Source organism: Diabrotica virgifera, chromosome 8, assembly GCF_917563875.1.
Source record: "Diabrotica virgifera virgifera chromosome 8, PGI_DIABVI_V3a".
NCBI lineage: Eukaryota > Metazoa > Arthropoda > Insecta > Coleoptera > Chrysomelidae > Diabrotica > Diabrotica virgifera.
The window spans coordinates 203,041,888-203,068,424 of NC_065450.1; the positions used below are offsets into that span (position 1 = coordinate 203,041,888).

Sequence of the window (26,537 nt, forward strand, 5' to 3'; positions counted from 1 at the left end):
GCCATGAGTTACGTCTCCTTACTATGGATCTTTTTCTTGCATAATGACCTGGAGTATTAGATATACATCTCTCATCACATGTCCCATATATCTCAGTTTTCTTCTTATTTGTTAGTTCTCGTTCCTTATGCGTAAGTCTCATTACCTCCACGTTGGCTATTCTATCTACTCATGAGGTATTTAACACTCTTCGGTACAAATCGAATGTCTTTAGTCTCCTCACGCCAATGACTAACTTTTAACGAACTAAATTCTAAACCAAAACACAAAATAATGCACAAAGACGTTGTGAAACACAAATGAAGTCGAATTCGAAATTTCAAAATGACAGGTACACAAAATACTGACCTGAATAATAACCGTCACTTGACTCTTTGACACTTCTAAAAAATGGCCAAAATGGACGAAATTTTTGTCAAATGTTCGTAATACGTGTATTTGATTGGCTAGAAAAAACGCGCATTCTAAATATCAACGAATCAAAGGTAGGTTAGGAATAGACATCTTATGTATATAACCATTGTAATGCTGCATTATTTTTGTGTTTAATCACGGAGCTACGGCTTTTTCCGTCTCATCTAACTTAATGCATTAGAGAGAAATCGAAAAACTGTGACGCACTGAAAAATGATCATGAGAACAACAATAGCTATATAAAAAAACTTTGTGACGTCACGGGTCGTTTGAACTATTTTATACCGCAGAAGACTTTAAATTTATATTTGTAAGTTATTACGAGTTTTTGAAGCGTGAAATTTTGGAAATCTCATTTTTAAACAAAACTGAACATTTTCTGTAATAAAAAAAATGTGCAAGTTACCTATTATGTGAGAATTGATTTATTACATTACATTATACAACATGGTTTTGTTTTCTTAATAATTGTTAAGAAAACTTCTATTTTATCCATGACAATGAAAAATTATCTACAAACACTTTATGATACTTACTTCAGACAGCATAAGAAGATTGTACAACAGCTCATCATCGATATGTTCCTCCTTCACGATATTAGGGTTTTCGTTCAGCAATTCTTCAATCCTATCACAGAGGTACGGTAAAAACAGCTTCAGAGTTTCCTTGGGGTTGACTTTGGCGAAACAATGGCAACAGATCGCCAACATTTTTCCAGAAACGTGCACTTCCATGATTTTACTAGTTACGAAATTGTAGATTTTCTTCAGGGCACTCTAAGAAACAAACGTATAAAAAATTGGCAAGTAAAATCGCTCATGGTGGACAAAAACTCTTAAAAAATGCATAACTATCACACTAATGGCCACTCTAATGTCATAGTGAAGGAAGCAGGTCTAGATCTGAACATACGGAGAACCAAAATACTGCTAATAAATAAACAATAGAGTTAGGCGAGCGGCACAACCCTAATTTGAGGCTTCTTCTTTTAGTGCCTATTCGTTTCGAATATTGGCGATCATTCTGGCTATAATTATTTTATTAACTGATGCTTTAAATAGATTAGTTGTTGTTGTGGAGAACCATTTCCGCAGGTTCTTTAACCATGATATTCTTCTTCTCCCAATTCCTCGCTTTCCGAATACTTTACCTTGAAGGATTACCTTCAGTAATCTGTATTTAGTGCCGTTTCTCATTATGTGTCCGAGATATTCTAACTTTCTCCTTTTAATGGTATACATCACCTCTCTTTCTTTGCCCACTCTTCGTAATACGGTCTCGTTGCTTATGGTCTAAGAGCTAGCGACGTTTTCGAGAAATCATTTTAAGACGGCTGATTCTTTCATATATTGTTCCCTATGCTTCCTCGAACACCGTACCGGCCATCTGGCTGCTGATACAGGTTGCGTTCATTACTGCGCAGCGCACCTGTACAGGTAAACACAAAATCAGGGTGATTGATTAGTGTGAAAAAGCTTAGTAGATCCGCTATAAGCAATAAAAGTTAATAACAAAAATTGTAGCTAACTTTGCACTTCACATTACAAAATTAGTTAGAATGTTACAGGGTGTTCGATAACATAGTGGCAGACCAAACTTTTGTTTTTTTAAATGGAACACCCTGTATTTTATTTTATATTCGAAATCTTCTTAACTTCCCCATCACAAAAATATAAAGGTTTGTTATGTTATACAGGGTATTTACAAAGTTATAACCAATGTTCTATGAAAATCGTAATAAGTTCAGCTCCCTATCTAAATAAAAATAAGCACAACAGCAATGGTTTATTGGTGCCATATTTTTTTGTTGATTGTCAAAATTTATAAAAATGGTTGATATTGCTAATTTTCTTTATATCGAATACAGGGTCAGAGTCAAAACGCAAGTACATTATTTTCACAGTAATTTTAAATAGAACACCCTAATTAATAACTTGCTCTGAAAAATGAAAATATCTCGAAAACTGACAAATTTAGGCATAGGGAATATTATACAAAAATTAAAGTACGGTAATGATATTTTTCGATAGTAATATAAAATACAGGGTGTTCCATTTAAAATTTCTGAGAAAATAATGTACTTGCGTTTTGACACCCTGTATTCGATATAAGGAAAATTAGCAATATCAACAATTCTTAAAAATTTTCACAGTCAACAAAAAAATATGGCACTAATAAACCATCGCTGTTGTGCCTTTTTTGTTATTTATACAGGGAGCTGAACTTGTTACGATTTTCATACAAAATTGGTTATAACTTTGTAAAAGCCCTATATAACATAACAAACCTTTATATTTTTGTGATGGGGAAGTTAAGAGGATTTAGAATATAAAATAGAATATAGGGTGTTCCATTAAAAAAACATGTTTGGTCTGCCACTATGATATCGAACAACTAATTTCGTAATGTGAAGCGCTGAAAGTTGGCCACAATTTTTATTATTAACTTTTATTGCTATCTATTACTATAGCGGATCTACTGAGCTTTATCACACTCATCAATCACCCTGTATATTGAATTTAAATTATTTTAGGACGAAAAATTTTTTTGTCATTACTTTTTAAACCACAGAAATGTCTGGCAATTACAGTTCATATTTCTAATAATGTTTAAAAAGTAATGACAAAAAAATTTTTCGTCTTACAATAATTTTAAATTCGATATGTTTACCTATACAAGTGTGCTGCGCAGTAATGAACGCAACCTGTATCAGTAGCCAGATGGCCGGTACGGTGTTCGAGGAAGCACAAGGAACAATATATGAAAGAATCAGCCGTCTTAAAATGATTTTTTTTCCGAAGTTGCTAGCTCTTGGTCCATTATCTTGTCCGTCCATGATATCCTTAGGATTCGCCTGTATAGCCACATCTCAAAGACTTCAAGTTTTTTCTCCATTGCTTCAGTGAGTGTCCAGGATTCAACTCCGTATTACAATACTGAGATAAGATATAACATCGTAGGAGCCTTATTTTTATCTCCAGATTAAGGTTGTGGCTTTTAATTTTAATTTGAGGCTTAGAAATCGAAAAAGCGACCATGATAGGTGAATGGCAAATTTTAGTCATTCTTTATATTTGCAAGGTCGCTAAATCCGAATATGAAGTTTATTTTTATCAAGAATTAGTGGAACATGTTCAAAAATCAAAGTTTATACAAAAATGCGAAAAATCAATTTTAGTGATTTTTCATAATTACCTCCCTGTATCTTTGGTCGCGGTAATTATTTCCTTTTGAAAATTTTACTGTGTCATCTTTGATGTATTTAGATAACAACGAGCTTTGTCCAAAATGTTGGAACAAATTAAAACGAGTTTTTAATTTTTAAACATTTTGTCGCAAGATTTCGTTAGTTTCATGATTACTTAAAAAAGTTGAGTGACAAACTTTTTAGGTTATAATTTTATCCAACACAGCAGAATAATGTAATTCATGACGATGTTTTATGGAAAATTTCAAGTCAAAATAAGCAATACGACAAAAATTATGTGACTTTATAGACGAGTGGCACTCCCCCAAAAAAACGCTTATTTCTCGAGATACTGACCACGGTGTGGTGAATAGCTAATTTTGGTCTTACTTTATGTTTTTGATGGTGCTGAAAACGAAAATGATATTTATTTTGAATTTTAGATGGAGGAACATTGTCAAAATCGCAATTTTACCTTAAAAATAAAAAAAAAATGAAATCACGTTTTTCTTAAAATTAAAAGTTGGTCCATTTTTTTTTCTATAAAATATTATATTCCTTGTATAACTTTTATTACAATAACACAGAAAGATTGAAACAGGTGTACCATTGTCTTCAGAAAGGTAAGAAATATATACTGTAAAAATTTCAGAAAAAAAATATTAAAATGGAACAGAGTTGTAGCGAGTTAAAGGCAGAAAAATGTGATTTCGTTTTTTTTTTTTATTTTTAGGGCAAAATTGCGATTTTGCCAATGTTCCCCCACGTAAAATTCAAAATAAACCAAATTTTCGTATTCAGCAACATCAAAAATATACAGTATGACCAAAATTAGCCATTCATCACACTGTGGTCATCACACCACACAGTATCTCGAGAAATAAGCTTTTTTTTGGGTGTGCCGCTTGTTTATAAAGTCACATAACTTTTTTCCTATTGCATAATTTGACTTAAAATTTTCCATAAAACATCTTCATGAATTATATTATACTGCTGTGTGGGCTTTTGGTATAAACTAAAAAGTATGTCACTCAACTTTTTTAAGTAAACATGAAACTAACGAAATCTGACGACAAAATGTTTAAAAATTAACAACTCTTCTTTTAATTTGTTTAAACATTTTGGACAAAGCTCGTTGTTATCTAGATACTTCAAAGATAACACAATAAAATTTTCAAAAGGAAATATTTACAGCGACCAAAGATACAGGCGAGGTCAAGTTGAAAAATCATCAAAATTGATTTCGCATTATTGTATAAAATTTGATATTTAAACAAGTTCCACCAATTCTAGATTAAAATAAACTTCATATTCAGATTCAGCAACCACGAATGCATAAAGAATCACCAAAATTGGTCATTCACTTTTAAGTTGATTTTCGTGGTTAAGTTGATCAGTTTAGCTTGGATATCAGTTAAATTGTAACGCAGAGAGTCACGGTGAGATTAGATCCAGAATGGAGCAGGCCATAGCCGCTTTTAGCGAGCTCGCATACCGAAACAATATCCTACATCGCATGTGGCATGCATTGTGAAAAGATACGCACTGAATGTCACATCTGGTTTTCGGTGAATCTTCGGTGACTTTCGGTGGAATTTCGTTCACCGAAAACCAGATGTGACACTCAGTGCGTATCTTTCTGCAATTTATGTTATGCGATGTAGGGATATTGCTTTGGTTTGCGAGCTCCCTTAGAAGCGTGTCCAAGGTATTATGTAACAGATACTTAAAAATGGCATTGCGGATCCGCCTACATCGCTGCTACGTGTGACCTGTCTTACTTTATGGTGTCGAGTCTTGGACAGTGAATAAAAGTGATCTAAATCACATTGAGGCTTTCGAAATGTGGTGCTATAGAACAATTTTAAAAATTTCTTAGGGGGAGACCATTCGAAGCTCCACAATACTAGAACGTCTCAGCAAGATTACTGAGATTATAAAAAGCATCAAGAAGACAAATCTGGTGTACTTCAGACATGTAATGGGAGGTTCTAAATATAGGTTGCTACTAGATATGCAAGGGAAAATGCAAACGCAGTCCAAGACGAAGAAAGAAAGAAAGGCTTCATGGTTGAAGGACTTGCGAGATTGGTATGGTATTGAAACAAGCATGCTATTTAGAGTGGCAATGAATAAAATTAAAATAACTATGATGGCAACCAACGTTGTGAAAGGCCATGCTACATAAAGAAGAAGAATGTCAAAATAATGTGGAATATTCTGGTAGGGACATTTAAAAAGTAAAAATGTTCGATTGTACGTCTAAAATGACACAATCGGCGATATCACGTTAGTGTGGAGGATAGTGCTGCCCAGCTAAGTAAAAACGTCCTAACTAGCAATATTCAGAAAAAGCCATATTTGTAATTAATACAGTGCCATCCTCATTTTAAAAAGCAGACTGCCGCTTTTTTACACATAAGTAGTTCGTTAGGATTAAATTGTTTTGTCATTTACCGACAATCACTAAAACAACCAAGTTTGACATTTGATAGATAGGACTTTTTAACTAAGTATTAATAATGTATACAGTCGTAAAAATGCAAGATTAGCCATGAACGATCACATCAGTCACTTATTTTGTATTTGCTGTCTTTTTCTATGAATAACAACCGTTTGTTATAGAAAAAGACAGCAAATACAAAATAAGTGATTGATGTGATCGTCCATGGGTATTCTTTCATTTTTCCGACTGTAAGTTATCTAGAGAACTATTAATTTTTCAGATAGGACTTTTTTGGTTTAAATATAAATGAAAATTAAAATTTTACGGCTCTGCTAATAGTATGCGGTCTACATCGGGGGTGCGATCTACATGCGATCTACCTGAAGGATTTGCACAAAATAACGAAATGCAAGAAAACTCTTGTATAAAAAAATATTTATTCACAAGTAATAAACATTAGGGAGCAAAATAAATGTAAAATGAAATGAAAGTAAATTTACCAGGTCATTTTATTTGAAAATAGGGGTTGATATTTGCACATACCCTGGGAAAAGATTACGGTGTTATTTGCATACAAGTAAAGCAACTAAATTTTCATAAACTTTATTGTATATCCCTAAATAATAGTAGTTATAAATGTTTATTAGTACTTAGGAATATACATTTCGCCTACAACAGTGCCTTTCATTATTTTGTGCAAACCCTTCTGAGAAAGGATTATGGTGATTAGCCCACATGTATACAGTACGGACAAAAACAATCTTTATAAAATGACTTAATCGCTTAAGTCAGAAGAATTATTATTTTAATTTTACAAATTAATACTTTGTAGTATTATTAATCTACTATTTTTTTTAATAATAATACTTAATAATAAGCCAATTATGTGGCTTGTTCTCAACTAAAATAGCAAATTGATATTACAAATTAAATTATTATATAAATATTAATTCGTAAAATTAAAATAATAATTATTTGCGATTTCTAGCTATGCGATTTATGCGTTTTATTCACTTTGTAAAGATTTTTTTGTCGGCATTGTAATATAATACAACTTGATACACCGCATCCCTCGGTAGACCGCAAGCTATAATAGAAGCGCGACGGTAGACAGCATACTATAGTAGCATCGATTGTCTCATTCGATAAGTTTATTGAAAAAAAGAGGCCACTTGTTACGTATTTTATATTTCAATAAATCAACAAAAATTATTACAGTAGAACGTCAATAATCCGGATTAATTGGGACCGGACCCCATCCGGATTATCAAATTATTCGGATTATCGAAATTACCTCAAAAAAGGCCAGTATACACATTAAAGTACAACAAACGTTTTAAAATTTTATGTTTTCTCTTGTACAGTAAAGTGTCTAGAGGTGAAATTAATCAAAACATTTTTTTTATGTTTAAACACTATTGTAATTAATTTATAATAGCAGCATGTGTATAGTAAAAACATCAGACACTATTTGGGCTTTTAAAAAAATTTGTAAAATATTTTTGAACTGCGGTAGAGGTTCGTTTTTCGCAGCTAAGTTCTTAATTTATTTTAAAAGAATCAGATATATTTGCTAGATACAAATCCGGATTATTGACGGTCCGGATTTTTGACGTCTGGATTATCGACGTTCTACTGTATCTACATCGAATTATTTTTCAAATATCTATATGAGAAGTGTTCGGGTATTCATATGAGTTACAGTAATTTCCCACTATTTTTTATAGTCATATTATATTTCATACAGTGTGTCTGCGTAACTTGGAACCATATGGGAAACTTTTTTAATATCAATTTTACGAAAAAAAAATTGATCATAAAGTGCTCTGCATAGTCTAAAACCTATGATTCAATCATCAGATATCAAATTTTATCAATAATATACGAGGTAGGTCCAAAAATATGAATTTCGCTCAGGAGTAAAGTGCATTTTACAATATCAAAAATTGGTATTAAGAAAAGTTGTTTCTAATTAAAAATTATGTTATAATATGCATTTACACTCTTCTAATTGAAATTTTTTTTTAATTTTCCTCAAAGTACGGATACCCAACATCATTTTTATTTAAGATAAATCCGTTATTATTCGTTCTGCGAAAAAAAGGTATTCCTTATAAAAATGTCCGAATAGTCAAAAAACTAAGATGCAATCATAAGATATCAATTTTTTTCAATTTCATACGAGGTATATCAAAAAATATAAACTTCGCTCAAGTAAATTTCGCTTTCGTAAAATACCTTTATAGTTCACAATATTTCAACTAGAACGACTTTTTATAATAACAAATTTCATTATTGTGAAAAATAAAGGTACTTTACTATTGAGTGAAATTCATATTTTTTGATATACCTCGTATAAAATTGACAAAATTTAATATCTTATAATTTTATCTAGAATAACTTTTTTCGTAAAATTAATAATAACGGAGCTATCAGAAATAAAAATGTTTCAATTAGAAGAGTGTAAGTGCAGATTATACCATAATTTTTAATTACAAAGAACTTTTCTCAATGACAATTTTCGATATTGTGAAATATAAAGGCACTTTACTCTTGAGCGAAATTCATATTTTTTGACATATCTACCTCGTATACTGTTGATAAAATTTGATATCTGATGATTGCGTCTTAGGTTTTAGACTATGCAGAGTATTTTATAAAGAATAACTTTTTTTCGTAAAATTGATATTAAAAAAGTTTCCCATATGGTTCCAAGTTACGCAGACACACTGTATAAGCAATAGGTCAACATTAATTTCACCGTTGAATGATTTCAACATGACTTACTTAGCCAAAAAGTCCAATCTTCACAATTTTTTATGCAGATAGGACGCTTTAACTAAGTAGTTAGCATATAGAACGTTTATTCTAAGCACAACGGCTGTTAGTTGTAGAAAGGGCAAACAAATTTAGGCTTTTGTACGATTTGAGGTCTTAGAAAAGACTTTCTGACTAACGGTAGGTTTTTCAGTGCTGGGTTAACCTATTTATTTTTCGGTCACCGAAATATTCATGGTTAATCAGTTTTTCAGTACTAGGTTGGAGCTTAAACTCGTTTAAGTTAACCAAGATTTTAACCGATCCTCCTTAGATGGTTTAACTCCGAATTTTCCGGTTACGCTTGCGCATGGGTGCACTGCCTGACAGAAGAGATTAGTTGGAGTTGGGTTATGCTATTTTGTTTTTATCGCGGGAAGGATTATATTACCTCCTTATTATTATAAGGAAATTATTATATGTATGTATATTATTATCGAAATTATAAATTATTGTCGTTATTATATAGGAAGGAATTATAAGGAAATATATTATAACTGTAACAGAAACCTATATTTACACATACTGTAACAGGATTTAGATTTAATGCATGATTCCTAGTAATATTTTAAAAAGATATTTTTATATTTGTCTACACAGCAAAATAATTATTTACCAAACAGTTTGACTCCTTATTTCCTGGTAAATCTGTTCAAATAGTGATAATACTGTGTGGTCTTTGACAAACCAAATCGGCAAAAAAGTCTAAATCGTCCCAGTAATAATTGTAATTCTCTTCTGTTATGAAACCGAGGTAGACGTTATGAACTAAATAAAGATTCCGAACTTGATATTGCATTAATAATTTTTTTTAATTTGGTTATGAAATTGTTTTTTTATTTATTTTTCTGTCAAATTGATCATTATTTCTCGAATTGCACATGCGCACGTACAGTTACTGCTGCCAACAGAAGAAAAAAAATGGTTAGTTAACCGAGATTTTCTTAACTTGGTTTAAAGCACTGAAAAACGCTATGAGGGTTAAAATATTGGTTAAAATTTAAACTAGGTTAGCTAACTAAAATTTTAACCTGTCACTGAAAAACCGGGCCTAAGTAATAAGATGATAAATGTCGAATAGTAGTGGAATATAACCTTATAAAAAAACGAAAATTGTATATCGGACGTTTTTACTAAGCAGGGCAAAGTGGTGCTTATTGATAAATAATTGATTTTACTAATACACTTTTCGCAATCATCAAACATTAGCAAATCATTCAACCTACCTTAAAAATATCAGGCGAACACTGGTTCAAAACGACACCGACGACAGACCCCAACGCGCTTTCCGAAATGGTCTCAATTCTGTTCCTAGCGCTCTCGTTACTAGTGATCTGCTCCATGCGAATGAACTCCAAACTGTTCGACTCCATCCAGACGCACAGCTTGTCGAAAAACTGCAAAACGAAGTCTTCAAAGTTAGCAGTCGCCTCGCAAACGATGTGCTCCTCTTCGGTCAAGTCGTGGTGAGCACTTGCGCTAGACGAATCGATCAGTGGGATCATATTGACGAAGTGCACGATGAAATTGAACGTGACATACGATTTGCGAACGTCGTTGGGGTCGATACCTGGAAGCAGCTCCATCAATAAGGGAATGATGTGGGTTGGCCCTTCAGGATAGTTATTCCGGCTCCCCTGGACCATATATCTATGTGTTAAAACCAAATATAATTCAGTCAATTTGTACTCTAGGAGCATCCTAGTGGGAATACTTTGGGGTAGTTCTGATTTCTTTTATTCTACATGTATTTTAGGGTGCTGAATCCGAATATGAGGTTTGCGCACAAAATTTCGTGACGCAACATTGAAAAAATCGCGAAAAATTTCTGCTTTTTCCCGCTTTTTTGCTTAAGGGGATCGGTACGTATTTTCGGCTGCAATTATATTCAAATGGGGATTCATTTTTTTTTAATCCTGAGAAAACTAATAAGTATTTTTGAAAAATTTAAACGCAGAATGAAAGATTACGTTATTAGCGAGGGCCGAAATCCCTGAGAACTTCTATAATGTTTATTTTAAGGGTCTTGTTACAGGGTTACATAGGTATTGCGGGTTAAAAAAAGTGACCTCTGGCTAGTGAATGGACGAAGGAATTTTTATTAGGTGAAGTTGTTTTTGTTTTATAAAAAAAACTACTTTAAAAACGGTCATTTTTGAAAAAATGAGAAAAATTGGGGTCGAAAATGTGTTTAAACTTATGTAAAATCTTCAAATTTCATTTTTTTAAATTCCTTCGTTCATTCACTAGCCAGAGGTATAAACTACAAGAAACTTATTGATTTTTTGATTTCAGATAAAACTGGACTTAGTTATGCTGCCCACCGCAAAAAAGGGCTGTTATCGAAAAATTGCAGTCAACTCTACAAAAATGAATATTTTTGGCTGAAAATTTTTTTGAGAGTACCTTAAGTACTATACTTTTACATGTTCTAATTATAAATAAAAATAATTTTTAGTTTTCGAGATATAATTTTTTTAAAAAGTCACTTTTTTACCCGCAAGACCTATGTAACCCCTTAATAAGTTACAGGGGTGAAAAACTAAGAGAAAATTTAGTGAGATTTTTAATTTCAAATATCTCATTCAAAATAAACTTTTTATTTATTCTAAGGGACTTTCGGCCCTCGCCTCGGTAATAATTTAGTCTTTCATTCTGCGTTTAAATTTTTCAAAAATATTTATTGGTTTTTTCAGGATTAAAAAAAAATGAACACAATGTCCGTGATAATATTTTCCAAATCTATCTTTGTCATACAACGCACTCAGTCGAATAGAATATTGTCAGCATATTGTCAGTCAGACAGTGACAATCAGTGACAATTTTAAATATTTGACATGAATCGTGAATATTTTGATTTGTTGATTAAGTAATATTGATATATAGTGTATTTGATAAATAACTGATTTAAGACGTGAACTTTATAAAAAGTTATTTATTGTGTATTATTTATGGAAGATCCAAGCAGAGAGTACATCAAGATACAGTACGTAAATCGTTCAGATGGGCATAGGGAATATACAGAATTGTGGCAACTGCGCTAACCTGTGTTAGTTGAAGCTTCTGTTCGAGTACGACTTTTTGGTGCAATAGAGTTGTTAGAATGAATAGACTGAGTGAGCTTTGAAGCAAGGCTGTCCATAAACAAATCAAAAACAAAGTTTATGATTAATCAGTTAATAATTTTACATTAATTTTTAAAATATTTTTTATTTAAAAACTAATTTCAAAACTAAACAGTTTTCCCATTCCCTTAGGCCAAAAATATTTAGCTGCTACACTGTCATATTTTGACGTTTATTTGTGTCAGTCGAAATGATTTGTCAATTTTGGGGTTAATGCCCCTTAATGCTAAAACCATATTGTCATCCAGAGAGCTCAGTTGCCACAATTATCTCAATATAATACAATGTATGTATTTATGTATCTAAATATATACAATGTATGTTCCCTATATCCAGCTGAACGATTTACGTACTGTATATTCTGTGATCCAAGTATTTTGTTGTTAAAGATGTTCAAAATTGTAAGCGTTCCATAGTAACAATATATTATTAAAAAATCACTTTAACACTTTTCCTCTTTTCTCGATTGAGTATTAGTTTTTGTTGTACATATAAATTATTACAATCACTGAATACATAGTTAGTGAAAAATTGCAATTATACAAATAACAGTTATCCAAGAACATTCAAAAGCCATCTCTTTAAGTTAATTATGACAATGTCAAGTAGAATGACATTCTAGTAATATTTACATATCCATACCAGTGTGAATTTTACTACACGTAATTTGCCATGTAAAGACAGAAAAGGTAGGGATAGCCGTAAAATATTTGCGAATTATGTACCCATGGCCTTAAATCTCGAAAACTTTTAACCTTTAGTAAATGGTCTGGGCCCAGAGCACGCCAAATAGAATTCTATTTTGCTGACGTCACAAAATAGAATTTCATAATGGGAGAATCGACGGTTGCTAGGCAACGTGACGTCACTAAAATAGAATTCTATTTGGCGTGCTCCCGCACCTGTTCACAGAAATTAAAGTACTTAAAATTCTCTACAAATACCACTATTTAGTTTTTTTTTTTCAGACGAACCGTTCGGTCTAAAGTGTGAGTTGAAAATTGGCAATTTTTAACAGTCTCTGCAAAACCCACTTTTTACATTCCAAAACCTTATTTTTTATTAGAATCATTTGACAAATTTCTCCTAGTATTCTGCACAATAAATTAAAAAGAAAAAAAAAAGGTCGAAAATGTACAAATTCAGTATCACAAATAGGACTCTAAGAAAATAAAACTTAAAACATCATGATTATTAACATAACAAATTATAATACAAAATGCAGTACAGCTGTCTGAATTCCATAAAGCTTAGGCGCGGGTTTCATCTTATTGAGATATGCGCGGAAATATTGAGAATACAAGGGCATTCACCAGTCTCATCTTGATATTTTGAGAGATAGATCTGTGTTTCCAAACTTTAGTTAGGCGACTCATTGCATTTTTTGCCATTCCAATACGTCTCCGAACTTCTGCTTCATAGTTACCATCGTCAGTTATACTTAGTGTGACCAACTCCAATTAAGTAAAATTCGGGACAAGGCTGAAAAAAATATCTGAAATCCGGGACTTTTCAATGAAAATCAGGTAATTTTTTTTTAATATAGAGCTTTATTATCATTATTTTATTGAATGTTAAACATTTTTTTATTATGTTTACAATGATATTTTTGATAGGATTAAGCCACAATTGGTTGTAATGATAATTACATTTTTGTTACTTTTTGCCGTTTGGACTTCCAATCCGGAAATGGTTCTCAAAAGGAAAAATTAGAAAATCAACTGATGTTGGATTTTCATGCAAACATAAATTTAAGTTGATATTAAAACGTAATTATCATTACAACCAATTGTGGCTTAATTCCATCAAAAAGATAATTGTCAAACATGCCACAAGAAAACAGCTACATTTTTATGTAGATTACCTAATTCTTACTATCATATATTTGTCGAACGAATTAATTTGCTTAAAAATTAGAAGAAAACCTTTTAAAATCAAACCTTTTTTCGTCCCACCAATTCAATTTGAAGTGAACTCTTAGACATTTCTCATAGATAGATATATATTATATTAGTGATAGAGTTCTCAAAATTTTAAAATAAAATTTTACCAAAACGTTGAAAATTCGGATGGTCCGGAAGCCTTGTCCGGGACGCCGGGACATAACTTCGTAATTCGGACCATGTCCCGGATTTTTCGGACCAGTTGGTCACACTAGTTATACTAGACCCGAGATAAACAACGGTGTTTACTATTTGGTATTCCTGTAACATATCAGTCAGTTGAATAGTGTCGACCACCATTATTTTTGTATTAACTTTATTGATTTTCAAACCAACTTTATTGCTTTCGTATTCAACTCTTCGCAGGAGATCAAACATTTCTTGCTCATTTGCTGCTATAAGTGTAGTGTCATCAGCAAATCTTAAATTGGAGATTTTCCTACCAGCTACTGTTACTCCACCGGCCCATCCTTCTAAAGCCATCCTCATGACATGCTCACCATAAATGTTGAATAAGTCAGGTGACAACATGCATCCTTGTCTAACACCTCTCTCGGTCTTGAATTGGTTTGAGAACTTTTGATCTAGTCGTACTGTTGCTATATTGGACTGGTACAGATTTTTAATAAGTGTCACCAGGTGCATTGGTGTGCCCATTTCTATTAAAATGGACCACAGATTTATCCAGCTTAGACAATCAAATGGCTTTTGGTAGTCAACGAAGCATATAATCATAGCTGCTGCATGTTTTGGTGCAATACAAGAAATGCCACCCGGCTTTGGGTGACGTGAAAAGTGTGGTATCCGTCAATTGTATGTACGTTAAAATCAGCGTTATCGTACACCTGCTGTGTAAAGCACGGCTGGTCAATTTTCTGCGGATCGCCTGCGATTGCTGACACTTCCAGACGAACAGCTTCTGTGTAAGATGAACAAAACCTCAAAGAGGAAACTACATCAACCAATTTTCTGGAGCCGTACATTTTGTAGAAAAACACGGACAATCCTACAAGAACTGGTGAGACGAATGATCTGGGCTTTACTGCCGCTACAACACATACAGTTATCATTCATAGTCCCCACGTTTTTTATGAAATACAACTTTATCCATAAATGTACGTAGTGTTTCGGGAATGAGTTAGTAATTTTCTTCTAAAAACTTATCTGCTCTTTTCATAACAGTTTCTTTGAGTTTTAAAACTCGAATCTGATATACCATATAGCGATTTATTTTCTTTTTTCTTTGCTGTTCTATATTTTCAGATGTTATGACGAGATCGCACATAAAACATGAGTTTTAAATTAAAAAGTGGTTCAGTAGAACCCTCCTCAACTTTCTTCACAAATGCGGTTATCATTTTTACAGCATTGTAGTTTTTACATTTCTCATAAACTTCAACTGTAGTTTTTTTACTTAGTTGAACATGATGATCATCCTTCCTCTTCTTGCTCCTTCAATAAATGACTCGATAAATGTTTTCAAACCTTTTTCCTGCGCCATCGTCACCTTTTCGACATATTTATTAAGTATTTTATCACAAATAAAATACACGTCAGAAGCCATTTTTAACACCACACTTAACCACAAATTGTAGAAATCGTTAAAAACAACAAAATGACAGGGAACGCAGATGCGCAGGTAGGTAAGTACACGGTCAGCGGCGCTGCTTTAACATTTCTCCCGCCTAAAAAGTGGGCTTTGCAGAGACCGCTGAAAATTGTACATTTTCAAGTCGTACTTCAGACCGAACGGCTCTTCTGAAAAGAAAACTAAATAGTGGTATTTGTAGAGAATTTTAAGTACTTTAATTTCTGTAAACAGGCCATTTACTAAAAGTTAAAAGTTTTCGAGATTTAAGCAAAAAAGCGGGAAAAAACAGAAATGTTTCGCTTTTTTCGAGACTTTTTCAATGTTGCGTCACGAAATTTTGCCCGCAAACGTCATATTCGGATTCAGCACCCCAAAATACATATACATATAATGAAAGAAATCAAAACTACCCCAAAATTTTCCTAGTCAAAATCACAATTTGACTGAATTAATAGTATATTTCGAAGAAAGAGCGTCTTCAAAGTGTGCAGAAGGTTAAAAAGCTTACCTTCCACAGGCAATCACAGCCATCATCGAAGAGGTCAGCTTATGGGGTTCCGTCAGGCTATTCATCGATGAATAAAGTTTTTCTAACGTCATAGGAATGATAATGTTCGGTCTCAAACACGACAGGTATTGTAGAGTCAAACTGGTATCTTGTAGACCAATTCTATTCAAAAAAGAAAAGAATACAGTTGTTTTTGTTACTATAAAACTGATAGGATACTACATTAAGAGGCTTCAGTAGCGCGTCATCAAAAACGGAAAACGCGGTCCAAGATTGCGGCTTTAATTTTTAATATTTTGTCGGGATATTTGACACGCATATTCGTAATATAGTAAAGAATGGCGGTACAGAGCTAAATTTGAGAAATATGTTAGAATGTGGAAATTACTCTATAATTAAATATAAAATTAAAAAACGAGCCTGTGCCGCTATGAAGAACAAAAAATACACTTTCTTCAAATAAACTTTTTTATCTCATGCCCAGATTTTGTGTCACATTGGAACTATGTAAAGTGGAACCTCGATAAGTCGGCCCCCGACAACCCGAAGTCCGGCTAACCCGGACCGATTTTCATCAGAAAAACATTTCAACAATAAAAATGAATGTATTATGTTAAAACATTTTATCTGTAGCCACTTCTGGAATGTCTTAAAAATATCTAGTTTCATTGATAAAACTTCCCTTCGGCCATAATATAATATTTGGGAGATAATGGGTATTTGTGTAATTTGAACTATACGATAGTAAAAATGACTCATGCACACGGCGGCGGCGGCAGAGCGACGTTCATTATCTCCGGCTATGTCAAACAACAGGCACCTGTTATTCCTTTATTTATTTTCAACTGTCTTTTAAAAAATTGTTTATTAAACAATGGTCTTTTAAACAATGAAAGAGTCACTGTTCTTAAATCACATAACATCGTTCCGATGGCAGACCAGACGAAATTGACACAACCGAAACTGACTGAGTTTTTTTACCTAGAAATGAACAATACTCTATATTGTCTATACTAAACTCTATACAACTATAGGTAAGTTAGATGTGTACTGTGCATATATATTTCATGTTATTTTAATTATAACGGACTTTATCTATAAGTATACCGTATTTTATTAATTTTTACCATGCTCTCCGGCTAACCGGATTTTCGATAACCCGGATCGGCCGCGGTCCCGATTAATCCGAGTTATCGAGGTTCCACTGTACTAAAATTTTTTATCTCTAACAAGAAATTGGAACATATAACTAATAACTGATTAGGCAACCTACAGAAATAGTCACTGTCATTTTAACAAACCTGCGTCAGATTTCTAAGTATAACAGCACGATTCTCTTATCTGTTCTGTTATCTGTATCGATTTCTGTTCAGTGCAGTAGTGTATTATTTTAAGAATTCGTTAGTGTTTATTTATAATTAATTTATTATATTTTTGTGTAATAGAACTAAGTTGTTGGACTATTTGAAAAAATAGATTATTGCTAATTGTGAGTTTTACTTATAGGTAAGTATATTTTACGTAAAAATATTTCGAATTGTAATGAGAGTATATAAAGTTTTACGCCGTGACGTCATATGGTTGTGTGTTTACATTCTGCACCAACAATTTTAAATTAGACATTATAAACGTCAGTAGAAAATACAGTTATGTGACGTCACAAGTGTTTTTGATCGTTTGAACTATTCATAGAAAACTTGTACTTTTACAAAATGGTTTTATTTTCCATAGTAAACTTTCTTTCCTTTCCTTCAAAAACTGTATCAAACTCCAATCTCAACAAATTGGTATATATTATTACAATGACACACGATAAATGTCATTAGAATATAAATATGTTTCCCTTATTCCGCGACGATGAGCTGGCCAAAGACCCGAGTAGGTGGAGGCCAATAAACTAAAGAAGGAGAAGAAGAATATACCTTAATATAACCATATAGTAAAACTATGTGACATCACGGGTCGTTTGAACTATTTCAATATCGCAGAAGATGTTAAATTTGCATTTCTAAGTTATTATGAGTTTTTGAAGCGTGAAATTTTGGAAATCTCCTTTTTAAACAAAACGGTCGTTTTAGAAAGTTAATTGTGCCGCTGTGGAATGGACAATAGAACATGTTTCTAAATGGTTTCGTAGAAAGAAACGATTGTAAACAATTTTGTTTAGTTTAGAATAGAGGGTTTTTCTAAAATGTAAGTAAAATTTGATTTTAATATCTCCTGGAAATTGACAAGACATAAAATTTGTATACAATACTATTTGTCCTTGAAGAAAAAAAGGAGGAATATTATTATGTTATAATCGAAATTTCAATATAAGTACCTGTTATATAGAGCTTGCTCGATACAAGGCTTCATGATGTTGACGAATCTATCCAAATCGGCATCTGTAAGTTTGAAATGATCCGGCACGTGGAATTCCCATGAGGGTGTCTTGTAGCGTTCACAATGAACTCTCTGGATCATATAAAATGAAAGAGTTCTGAGTAGCTCCCTCAGTTTTGTTGTCCACCTAAGTTAAAGATTGCAAATTAATAGACCAATAGAGAAAAGTATTGTTCTTATACATAATAATTATTTCTAAAATATATAATACAAAGAATTTCATTTTTCTGATAAAAATTTTACTATAAAAACGTATATATTGTTAAATAATTTTTTGGGAAAAATTTAGAGAATTAATTTTGTGTCAAAGACCACGAGATCGTAAATTTTCATCGCCCTGTATATGACTAAAATTTGTAAATAAAATAATTTAGCCGTAAGCAGTGTTTCGTGGAATAGTAAAAGTTTAGAGGTAAAGTTTCTACGAACGGATTAATACATTTCAAAACAATGAACTAGAACATGTTTCTAAATGGTTTCGTAGAAAGAAACGATTGTAAACAATTTTGTTTAGTTTAGAATAGAGGGTTTTTCTAAAATGTAAGTAAAATTTGATTTTAATATCTCCTGGAAATTGACAAGACATAAAATTTGTATACAATACTATTTGTCCTTGAAGAAAAAAAGGAGGAATATGATGTATGGAGAATGCTTGTGATTGGCGAGGAGACCGATGGAGGGAGAATAGAGTGGTTGATTTTCGGATTGATGAGGGAAAAATAATTCACTGGGTAATTAAGATCGGAAGCAACCAGTCCAGTTCGAAAGTAGTATTTTTGTGTAAAGTGGTTAATTTGGTGGCCGTGGAAGCAGATTCGCGTTTGAGATGAAATCGTGATTAAGTCGAGAAGTACAAACTCCTTGTGTCCGAATAGATTCCAGTTTCTGTCTGGAACGAGTAGCCGGTTTATATCAACTTGTACGAGATATCGAGCTGAGAGAAGAAATCTTGGAATTATAAAGATTGATATTGTTTGTATCGAGTCAGAGATTTAATTGAGGAGACAATTCGAGCGAGTGCCGTTTTTGTTTGTGAAACAGTTTGAAGGAGAAGGACAGTCGCAGCATCAGAGACAACTCAATCTCATAACAGAGAGAAAATACAGAGCGTAGTAATATGTAAAGGAAACGTTAAACAATAAGGATTGCACGTAATTTTCCCCTGGTTGTCATATTCTAAATATATAGAGAATAATCAGATTTTTTTAAATGTCATTCCTAATAAAGATTGGATATTGTAACTGACATCTGTCATAGGTAATATTGGAGGTTAAATATAATGTCAAAATATTAGTTTCAAATTATAATCTGGGAAGACGAAATAAAGATTATTATTGTTTTAATACAATTCAATTAAAATAACCAACAATTTGAATCAAAATCAAATCGAGAAACTAAAGTAACAGGATTTAGTGTGTAGGCAGTTTTATAGGACAGTCTATATTTTAACGAACTTGACATCTATAAACAACAATCTTACATAACCTTCTATATGACAACATGAGTTTGACACTTATAGTAGAGATAGTTATCTTTGTTTCACACTCAAAGAGAAACAGTATACAGACAAAGGGAAACGGTATAGCCGGTAGCAGCTGTGGTAAATAAATATATGTTTTTATTTGGCAACAGCGCTTTCCTGATAAACTTGACAGTAGCGAAAAAACTAATATATGAGGACAAGTGTGCTGAATTTGTTTGCTGTCAAGTTTGCACCAGTGGGTTATGATGTCATTAAATCTATGACATACACGCCTAATTGTTTGAATTGGACCATACATATCTTGTAAACAAATGACGATGATGACAAAAATTAATAGCGATAAACTTACCTTCCCGTGTTAGCTGGATAAAAATATGATTCTAGACACTGCATAAACTTTTCAAAATGGAAAAAGGCATCATTTTTGTCTCCATTCAATATGCAAACTATCCATAAAGCAATAGCTGAGATATCCATTTTGTGATTCCTTCCTTGATGCCTTTGTTTGAAGGCTACAGGCAATTGGAAGGTTCTCTGGAATCTGACAAACATTTTTGGTATGTAAGGCTGCCAGTCTATCTGTCCTATCTGGAATCTAGCCAGACCTGTCATTATCCACATTATATTCTGCAAAAAGAAACATGTGATTATAAATAATTGGCCAAGTAAATATGATAAACCTGGATCCCACGTTCTAAAAAAAAAGTTTATTAACAGTAAGCTGAAAATTTGTTAATAGTTAACGGTGTCTAGTCGGACAAACTTTGATGTACGGAAACACTGGAACAGGGAAAGTTTTAATTGTGGAACAGTTTAAAAATTTGGAACGTCAGATTATGAAAACGTCCCGTGTATTTTGTCGGACAGAACATCCAATTGATTTGTTACCCTTTCATTAAAATCTCATGCAAAAATCAGACTGCTATTACTAACCAACATGATTCCTGTCATTTGACATGTTCTTCGTGTTCCATCATTAAAATGTCCAGTTGGTGATAAACAGCAGTCTGATTTTTGCATGAGAGTTTAATGAAATGGTAACAAAATAATTGGAAGTTCTGTCCGACAAAATACATGGAACGTTTTCGTAGTCTGACGTTCCAAATTTTTAACCTATTCCACAATTAAAACTTCCCCTGTTCCCATGCATCAAAGTTTGTCCGACTACACACTGTTAAGCTATTAACAAATTTTCAGCTTACTATTAATCAACTGTTTTTGGTACGCGGGATCCAGGTCTAGAAGATTTCACTTACATTCTCCCATGAACTGTCATCTTGACATGTATCCCACAAGTTCATTAGCTCCTCAAACCACAACTTATAACTTATATCAGCCTCTTCTGGCTTCGTACTATTGGGTAAAAATATCTCTAAAAATTTTATAGTGTTGGCTATCTCGCTGTGATTAAAAATGCACATTTTTGGTCTGAATTCATCCAGGATTTCTTGAGTAGCAGATGCTGGGAAGTATCTACAAAAGGAAAAATGTTTAAAGTAAATTTAGAAGTTGTCAATAGAACATTTGACAAAATATTTCCTTTCTAAATGTGTTATCAAAGATTTACAAAAGAAATATTTTAATGTACTGTATGTCATATAGTATATAGTATCATATGTCATTGTATGACAATAATTGACACCTGTCATATGACAACTGATACCTGATGTATGACAACTGACATATTGTTGCTGTTAGTGTATATTCAGTCGCTTTCGTATGGTACCACTACAAAAAGAATCCTATTTGAAGAGTGGAAATATATAACAGACTAAGTGACAAAAACACACAATCTACAAAGAGTTTTTTTCAGGAAACAGAACGCTATACTTGGCATGGACGCTATCTGTAGAATTTATTTAGAACTGTTTCCAATGCAACTGTCACTTGGCCATAATACAGGTTAACAGCCTTGTTGCATTGACCATTATAATGGAAAAAACAGGAATATTGATTTTTTGTCACTTGGCCCGTTATACAGGGTGCTCCTGAAAATAGTGCGTTCCTTTAAGGTATGGATATAATACACAATTTAGAACAAAAAAGTCCTATAACATTTTTTTCTAAAGTTAACTGTTTCCAAGAAAAAAATTACATTGTTCTCCATATAAGTGAATTTTTATTTTCATAAATTTGAATGGCATGGCAACGTAGCCTAGAAGAACTTGCTGTGACTGTGGAAATTTAACCTAATAACCCCTTGTTTATTTACTTTTAGGTGTGATTTTTGGGGTTGTTGACATCATAGGTACCTACCTGCAAAATAATGGATATGGGTTTGGTTGATATTTACATTATTTTACCTACCAGATGCAACTGACCTATAAACCTACTTTTTTAATCTTCAGATTTTTGAGTTGCGCGTTGTTGCCAGACTTCAATTTGCATATCAAAATGTATTTTCGTTTTTTGGTCAAATTGATCAATTTAGAAAAAAATGTTATAAGACTTTTTTGCTCTACATTGTGCCTTCTGCCTATACCTTTAAGGAACGCACTATTTTCGGGGACACCCTGTATATATCCACTCTTCATTTAATTCCACAGGTTATGAATGCCAAAAGGCTTCGGTGGCACCTGACTCATGCACGCAAAACGCCTTTTCGTGTCAGGTGGCAGCGAATGTGTTAAAGTAGTTACAATTTGTACTTTATACTTACACCTTACAAGATCTAATGAGATGGAATAACGTCAATTCAAAATTAGAAGGGTATCTGTACATGCCTATTTCTGTCTTGCTCTTCTCCATGGCCTTAACACACAAGTCATACAAGGGTCTCCACTCCAACTGTAGATCATCTCTAGTTAGAAGGTATTTCTTCCTAAAATATCAACAAAATGATGTAGTTTCCCATGAAAGACATGATGCACAGGATCATATTGACCTTCTTCTATATTTTCGATAAAAATAGTTATGGAACTTACTTCAAGAGTTGAATCAATGTCGTAGCACATTTATTGATCCTAGTTGGTTCTAAATCTGGAATGATGGTCAATTCATAGAACAATTTTATCAAGGCTATATGATCCTCCTTGGAAAACTTCATTCCATATATCTTTATATACCTAAAAAAATAAAATTTTGATTTAATAATGTTTTTTACCTAAATATGAACAAACAAATCACTACATATTTGTATAAAAGGTAAGGACATGACAAGTAGTTCAGGGTTTGGCAATTTATTTTTTTAGTTAACCCGTTAGCTACCAAAGCCCAAGGGGGTTAAGTTTTGTCCTCATAGACCAGAGTGTTTTAAATTACCATTATGTGCAATACAATCCCCGGCTCACAGGTGATGCTAGTCTATGTGAAAAATCAATGTGGCTCATAGGTATATGAGTCGCTTGGTAGTGAAAGTGTTAATATAAATATACCTATACCCTATTCCACGAACATACGCCTGTTTTGGATTACTTCGACAACGAATATTTTACTGTGCAAAATAAGAAGAACGAAAGTAAATTGCAAATTACACTGTTGTCTATTGAAATAATTATTAGCGCCATTTACTTTCGTACTTCTTATGTTACAAAAAAAAATATTAGTAACAAAACCCAAAAGAGGGCATGAGGGGCCCACATCCTCGAGCGCCGAGTCGCCGAACTGGACATAGCCCAGAGCGGGGACTCGGCGCCCGAGCAAGCAAAACAGATCGAAGATAAGTCACTAGAGATAGCGGGAATAGAGCGCCTCACGCTGGCCAGCATTGATCGGGGTAGGATTTCATATGGGAGTCCGTGTACCCAAGACTCCCATATGATAAGCACTTTGCTGATTGAGAGCCCCTATAGCGCATCAGAGTGCTATCGGGGGGTAAGTGGATGGTCTGGAGCATTGAAGCGGGGTGGAGTGATTCCTGCTTACGGGAGTTAATCCTCCTCGCCCCAATGAATTGTATCACCCGAATGTCATTCTCTAGGGGTGAGCAAGTCTCTCAGGCTGGGTTAAATCACTATGCTTGCTTGCTTACTTCTTATGTTGCACAGTAAAATATCCGTTGTCGAAGTAATTTAAAACAGGCGTATGTTCGAGGAATGGCCCATACCCATAGAAACAAAATTACAAGTATACCTCAGTTATTAACCCTCCAGTGGATGCATGAAATAAAATTACATGAACACACAGGCCTGTGAGGACCAAAATGAAAAATTTTGAAGAAAATAAAAATAAAATAAATTTTTTATTTATTTATTTTCAACGGGCTACTGCCCAATAAGATTACAAGTTTATAAGTCCAATATACAAAATACATGTGTCAATAATAATTAAAATACAATAAAATAGTAATAATAAAACAATAATACAATAAAATATAAATATCACAAACTTAATCACACAAATTAGATTTATATATCACATTAATGACTATCTATCCAACAACTACTCAAACAAACATACGTCTGAGGCCAGAGATGAATTCAGACTTCGGTGCAAAGAAATCTAAATCAGGGTGAATATTTGCCCATCTTAGTGCTCGAGATAAAAAGTTGTTATATGCATAGTTGGTTCTATGGATAGGAACATAGAATGTTTGATTTAATCGAGTTCTACAGAGAGGTACGTGGAGACCGACCTGCTCAAGTAGCTGAGGACACAAAACTATTGAATTAATTATGCCATAGAGCATCCTTGCATCCTTAATTACTCGTCGGTCATGCAATGAGAGAATACCCAATTGGGTTTCAATTTGATAATAATTTAACTGATTTAACTCAAAAGGTATACCCAGTTTATATGCTATGTACCTTAAGAACTTGTGTTGGACTGTCTCGATTTTTGTTATGTAAATATTGTAAGATGGAGACCAAACACAAGAACAATACTCTAGATGAGGTCTAACTAAAGAACAATATAGTAATTTAATTGCTTCAATTTTCTGAAAGTCTCTAGTGATCTTTTTATAAAACCAAGCATTTGTAAAGATTTGGAAATTTTTGACGTAAGTATAATGTGATTCAAATAAAAGTTTACAGTCTAAATTAATTCCCAAATCACGAATTTCAGTAACCCAGTCAACAGGAATATTCTGTATATTATAATTATATTCTATTGGGTCTCTCGATCGTCCAAAAGAAATAGCATGACACTTAGATTCACTCAGGGCCATGGCATTCTGCATACACCACTCACTCAACCGATCAAGATCATGTTGAAGATGTTGAAGATGTGAATTTTCTTAAACTACATAGATATCTATTGTGTATTTCTATAATAGTAACGTTTGCTGATTCAATATAATTGTCATATTCAAGATTTATTAGAAATAAAAAAGCATATAAAAATTCTTAACATTTTTCGTATTCTGCTTTTATTTTTAGTTTACAATTTTACAATGAAATAAAAGTAAATCCAAAAGTAAATATTCCATTTTAAAGGAAAAATAACATCGTAATAATTATTAATAAACAACAATGTTTAAAAAAAGATCCATACAGAAAATATTGTTTTATCAAATACGGTCAACATCTTCCTTGCAGCAAGTACAACACACAGCCAGGTTTTTCTGCATTATTTGCAATAACCTCTTTTGTTTCGAGCAGTTGTTGAGTCCTCTTTCAAAAGATTTCCAGCACATTTTGTAGCTCTTACCAGCTCATATCCCAAGTCACTGAGGGAATCCCATATCCCCCTGGAGCTAAGATTATTTCGTTGTGCAACTTAACACTAAATTTATGATGTAAACATACTGTACTAAATTTAGGGGAACTACAGAGGTAATTTTCTATCAAGTGTATATGAAGGGTCCAGGGGAAAAACATGATAAGCGCCATTTTGCTAATTTTACAGGAGATCGAAAAAATCCTTCAAAACGTAGTAATATGAAAACTGCTATACTAATTTGTAATAATTATGGTTTCTAGGTTTACTATTGATAATAGGATATGAAATAAATACTAAACTTTGGGAACCAGAAATATTTTAATATAAAAATTCATATAAATGAGGATGATGAAAATGATATTCATATATTTAAATTGAATATGTAACAAACTAAAAACATTTTCAAAATACACTCGAATAATTATTTGTGGGGGATTTGTTAAACATACTGGGGATGAAGACATGGATAAAACATGAACATCAACATTGACGCTATCAAATGTGTTTGTGTGTTTTTTTGTAAAATTTGTGTTTTTGTTTGTAAAATGTATTACTAATAAATTATTTTTATTTCTTTATTTGCTACAGTGTTACATTGATTACCGGATTGATAATCGGTAATCTTCAATTGTCAATTCAGTCATGGCTTACTTAAAATTTAGATAAATTTAAACACCTAAAATAATTTGATCTGAAAAATGAAAATATCTCGAAAACTAATAAATTTGGGCATAGGGAATGTTATATAAAAATTAAAGTATGTTAATGTTACTTTTCAATAGTGATATAAAATACAGGGTGTTCCATTTAACATTACTGAGAAAATAATGTACTTGCGTTTTGACTTACCCTGTATTTGATATAAAGAAAATTAGCAATATCGACCATTCCTGAAAATTTTGACAATACGTTAAAAAATATGGCATTAATAAACCGTTATTGTTTTGCTTATTTTTATTTATACAGGGAGTTGAACTTGTTACGATTTTCATATAAAATTGGTTATAACTTTGTAAATACCCTGTATAACTTAACAA

The 26,537-nt window shown here is 32.7% G+C and overlaps 1 protein-coding gene across 2 annotated transcripts in view; it reads right to left on the bottom strand.

The window, feature by feature from the left end:
- Positions 1 to 26,537, bottom strand: part of LOC114341250 (proteasome activator complex subunit 4) — a 114,679-nt gene that overhangs the window by 83,264 nt on the left and 4,878 nt on the right. The window contains exons 2-9 of one of the 2 annotated variants that reach the window (XM_050659627.1): positions 22,824 to 22,964; positions 22,559 to 22,720; positions 21,156 to 21,372; positions 20,249 to 20,526; positions 18,355 to 18,543; positions 16,032 to 16,193; positions 10,091 to 10,514; positions 951 to 1,190 (exon numbers count right to left, since the gene is read on the bottom strand). In XM_050659627.1, the coding sequence (XP_050515584.1) occupies positions 951 to 1,190; positions 10,091 to 10,514; positions 16,032 to 16,193; positions 18,355 to 18,543; positions 20,249 to 20,526; positions 21,156 to 21,372; positions 22,559 to 22,720; positions 22,824 to 22,964 (1,813 nt within the window). Of the gene's footprint in view, positions 1 to 950; positions 1,191 to 10,090; positions 10,515 to 16,031; positions 16,194 to 18,354; positions 18,544 to 20,248; positions 20,527 to 21,155; positions 21,373 to 22,558; positions 22,721 to 22,819; positions 22,965 to 26,537 lie in introns of those variants that run through there. The other variant, XM_050659628.1, reaches the window with a different exon arrangement.